General features: G+C 40.2%; 1 protein-coding gene across 2 annotated transcripts in view; it reads right to left on the reverse strand.

The window, feature by feature from the left end:
• Positions 1-4,583, reverse strand: part of coro1a (coronin, actin binding protein, 1A) — a 9,010-nt gene extending 4,427 nt beyond the window's left edge. The window contains exons 1-3 of one of the 2 annotated variants that reach the window (XM_047800983.1): positions 4,425-4,543; positions 1,507-1,530; positions 1,267-1,470 (exon numbers count right to left, since the gene is read on the reverse strand). In XM_047800983.1, coding sequence (XP_047656939.1) covers positions 1,267-1,464 — 198 coding nt within the window. In that variant the 5' untranslated portion in view covers positions 1,465-1,470; positions 1,507-1,530; positions 4,425-4,543. Of the gene's footprint in view, positions 1-1,266; positions 1,471-1,506; positions 1,531-4,424 lie in introns of both variants that reach the window. The other variant, XM_027145486.2, reaches the window with a different exon arrangement.
• Between the last annotated feature and the right edge of the window lie 417 nt (positions 4,584-5,000).

Consider the following 5,000-nt stretch of genomic DNA (forward strand, 5'->3'; position numbering starts at 1 on the left):
ATTTATTTGAAATCATTACAGGTTTTTACAAGCAGTTAAAGTTCCATTTCTCCTTTTCAGTCCTTTTATTAAGGTTTCTTGACTTTTGGAGTCATAGCACTATCACACACACACACACACACACACACACACACACACACACACACACACACACACACACACACACACACACACACACACACACACACACAGAGTAACTGATGTGTATTTTAAAAACAGACAGCTGTCTTTTCTGTCACACACTTGTTCTGCTTGCATTCACCACATCCTGTGTAGTTGTGCAGATACACAAACTGCCCAAATATGGCAAAAAAAGCGCGCACAACGCGTGTGTGAACGTGGAAACAAAAAACAGACGTGTGAAAGATCTGATGACGCTTTGTGAAGAAACCTGACTTCCTGATCGTGAGTAAAATGATGTGTCGACTCTCTCGAATCAGGTATTTTAGGTGAAAGCGTTTAGATGAGCGTTTTCCTCGTTATTCATTTTAAACACTGCTGTTAGTCAAAAAGCGAGCACAAAACTGACAAACGGTGAAACATTGCAAAATTGCTTTTGTTGAAAAAAAAAGGAAGTGAGCGCGATGAGTCGACTCATGGGTGAGCCGAATCAAACGATCAAATGAATCAGTGAACGGAGACGGAGCTTTTTACAAATTCAAACCTTCAAACCAGCACAGAGAGAATAAGGGGATGGAGTCACGTGTGCTGTTTGCTCAGCATCACAGTTTACAAACCTCACCCCAGCTCATTTTTATGGTTCATTATTACAGTAAAATGCTAGAATGTGTTTTTATAAACATGACTGTGTCTTTTTTATTTTGATTTTTTTGGCTTAACTGATAAGAAAAAAAAAATCTGATCGACTGATAAAAAGCTGAATATTGAGTCGATCTGGAAGTGAGTTACAACTTGAGCCAGTTATCATCAGGTCAGAGTCACACAATGTACGATATACAGTCACTATCACATTAATTGTTTGTTTGTTTGTTTGTTAACAAATCTGGACATTTATCTAAGATACCTCTGTTAAAATAAATGATAAAGTAAATAACATCGGCTCTAAAGATATCACTGATATCACCGGTGACTAATAATTTATGATCTACAAAAAGAATAACGATTATATTACGCTATATTATATAAAATCTTATTATGTTATATTATTGCGCTATGATCCTACTTTATCTGTTGCTGTTTAGCCAGACGTTAGTCATTTTAATACCCATGATGCACCGCGGGTGTGTCCGTTAACCCGGCGCTCACCTTGCTGAGCGGCAGGACGATGAAAGCTCCTCCTCCGCTGGCGTCTACGATCATGGCCACGAACTTGGGGTTGACGGAGCAGAAATTGCTGTCCCACGTCATCTGAGAGATCCTGATGTCATCGTAGCACTGGTCCGCCTTCACGGCCTGGCCGAAGACGTGCCGGAATTTACTGGACCTCACGACTTTCCTGGACATGATGAGCTGCGGAGACGGAGACGGAGACGTTAACAAGCAGATCTGAAGCAGATCTCTCTGTGTGTTCTGCACAATGCATTGGGAAATAGATTGACTTACATGACTTATTGTTACAGTGCTGAGTGTGTGAATGGTGTGCTCTCGTCTTGTGCGGTGCTTTAGTCATATGAGAACGAATGCAACCATCTCACTTTGACTGTTTGTCTGTTTCTGAGTAAACTCAAGAATAATGTGAGGAAGTGATTTTGAATCGACTCACAGGAGGAAGTGAACCAGTCTAACTATCTGAGCCGAAGGACAGAGCTGCAGGACTGCAGACATTCCACGTGCAAATAAATTGTGGACAATTGAGAACATGAGCACTGGACACTCTTTATAAACTTCTAGAACATTAGCAGATCGTTCGATGATTTAGTGATTTATATACACACTCGTCAGCCTGTCATATACTGTACATACTCGTCAGCCTGTTATATACACACTCGTCAGCCTGTCATATACACACTCGTCAGCCTGTCATGTATGCACTCGTCAGCCTGTTATATACACACTCGTCAGCCTGTCATATACACTCTCGTCAGCCTGTCATGTACGCACTCGTCAGCCTGTTATATACACACTCGTCAGCCTGTTATATACACACTCGTCAGCCTGTTATATACACACTCGTCAGCCTGTTTCTGACCAGTGAATGAAAGAGTGTTTTTTCGAACACAAGATGTTTCTACACCAACCTCAGAATAGGTTTTTGATTAATTGAATGATTGCGTAACCAAACAAATCAAAAGAATCAATTTCACTCTGATTCAGACTCAGCAAATGAATTAACAGTGTTAATTAGAATCTAGTCAAACTCGTACACAGTGTTTTTGTAGTCTGATGAAGACCTGACATGGCTGGATAGTTTGTCACTGAGGTGTAAAAATCTTTAGTACATTTAACCTTTGACTAAGTTAAATGGCCGTTCAGGTTATCGTGTAGGAATACGAGAGGATGTGATGTGATGTGATGTGAACGAGAAATTTAAGGGATTTGTGAAAATATTGAAGATATTCATAGCTTCCAAAAATCAGAGGCCAAAGTTCTGCTTAGATCCTTAAGGGTTCCTTAATCCTCAGAGCAGCAGAAAAGAAGAACTTTGAAGGGTGAACCAGAGAAGAGCGACGAAACAGGGTGCAAGCAAAAAAGTGCTGTGCAAAACTTTGCACACCTCCAACATGTACAGACTGTCGTACAGTTTATCTACAGAAAAATTCGACGTTAATAGACAAACACTTTGAGGAAGAATGCGTGAGACTCACTTTTTAATTTTTATGCACAAAACCAATAAGACCAATAAGCACTAAATATCTTGATGCTGGGAATGAAAATGTGAAGGGGGCACAAACTTTAGGTGCACTGAGTTGTAGTAAAACGAGTAAATTCTAGACCAAAGGGAGTTACATTTGGAGGCACATGGACAGGATGAATGTACGAAGGTGCGCCGCGTTGTGCACAACGTGCTGAAACTTACACCGGAAATGTCTTAAAAAGGAAACGCATGGTTCAAGATGACTGAGTCGTTAACGCGCGAGAGAAGAGAGTGTAAAACAGAGCGCAAATTTACTGCACATTTAACACCACACGGTGAAACAACACACACAAAGCTCTAATATCACATCACATTTATCTTTTAGGTGTTTTCATTAGTTTCATTTAAGTTTTCATTCTGCTTCATCACAACTTCATGAAATAGAGGAAGGAAAGAGAAAGAGGATGATGGTGTAGTCTGTTTTTTTTTCTTTTTTTTTTTTGCTTCGCATCCTCGACTCTCTTTAAGCTCTCTGATGGAAGATGCTTGGCTTGTCGCGCTTGACGTCTTATAGACCGTCTGGGTATCAGAGAATTTTAAAATTGTTGAAGATGCCGTTAAATCATTCACAGAGGAAACAATGTCATTGTAAATCCTGTACTTTCACACAAGACGTTTTTTACGTTGAACTACAGTTTAAATGTAAACCTGCAGCTAGAATGTTGTTTCGAGTTTATTTGTTCTTTTGAATAAACTTGTGAACTGCGAGTTCTATCACATCTTTATGATATTTCTCACAATTTGCAAAAAGGTGTTAATGAAGGTCTGTGAGATTTCAGTTAAAACCACATCCTATTGATCAAACGCACAGATAACGAGGCACGTCTGCGTCCTCTACAGCTTCCTCACATTAATCGCTCCTCTTTACAGTTTGTACATCACCGTCGTCATTTTACTTCAACTTTACTACGTGTTCCTCACATACTTCAGATACGTACATGTGGTAATATTTTCATTCTAGCTCTATCATGATGTTTATATGAAGTTTCACCTTCAGACCTTCAAATTATGACCTTTAATATCATGGCATTTTTGAACACATTAACGGTTAGCGCTGTAGCATAACGTCGTTTACCGCTAAATTGAGTATCAGAGCCGTATTACCTCTTAAACTCTACAGGATTTACCCCTTGCCTATTTTTTGTTCTTCATCCCTCAGAAATAAAAGTAAAGAGCGGTTCATTTCCTTGTTGTCGACACGAGAGCATCATTTCTACCTTTAATATACATTTGAACATCTTCAAGGTAATTATTTTTGCCTTAAGGACTTCTCATGTAGCACGACACGTATCAGCGTACACAAGGTGAAGGAAAAGTTTACTAGTAATATAAATATAGTGACTGTTACACGATAATCATCTTTTACATGCACCTTTCAGGGTAGGACACACCGAAGGCACTACGGTACATCTGGTGTTCCGCTGTTGTACCCTTTTAACAAACAACGCTCGCTATAACACTTTCTCTGTGTAACCGATCAGTACGCACGATGTCCATTACAACATTTACCAAATTTTACCAGATCTTCAATGCATCTCAAGTTTGTGTCTCATATATTTGTCCTAATAAGTGCAGAAGTTTTAGATGCTCTCACAGCCGTTCACCGTACCTGCAGCTGGAAGAGGTTCGGGCCGAGGTTCGGATCCGGTTCTGGTTCTGGCTGCTGACTGAGAGATGGGAAGAGAGAGATAGACAGATAGACAGAGAGAGAAGTGTGTAGGAACTGGGAGGTTTTCTTCTTAAGCGGCAGAGGAAGTGAAAGTTTTATGTAGCAGATGAAAATGGGAGGCGTCTCTCTTTCTGTGTCTCAGAGACACTTCTGCTTTTCTTTTTTTCCTTTTAAAGAGTTGCTCGAGATGATAAAAAGGCTTGCCATCTTCTTGGTGCCATGTGCCATGTGATGCAATTTGCTGACTGAAAAAAAAAGAAAAAAAAAAAGTTGCAGTCGAGGCCTCTGCAGTCGAGGCCGACCTCCGATATGCATCGACACACCAAAAAAAACACACACCACTTCTTCATGAAATGATTTACATGTAAACGTGCAGATCTCTGAGGGGAATCCAGGAAGTAGCTGCACTCAGCTTCATGTAGTTAAAGTAACCTGTAGTACACAACATTCTGAGAGAATCTGGAAGTCACATTGTGTACTTTACTTCACTTTCGCTAGTCATACATGGTCTGGCCT

The sequence above is a fragment of the Tachysurus fulvidraco genome, chromosome 15, assembly GCF_022655615.1.
Source record: "Tachysurus fulvidraco isolate hzauxx_2018 chromosome 15, HZAU_PFXX_2.0, whole genome shotgun sequence".
Classification (NCBI taxonomy): Eukaryota; Metazoa; Chordata; class Actinopteri; order Siluriformes; family Bagridae; genus Tachysurus; species Tachysurus fulvidraco.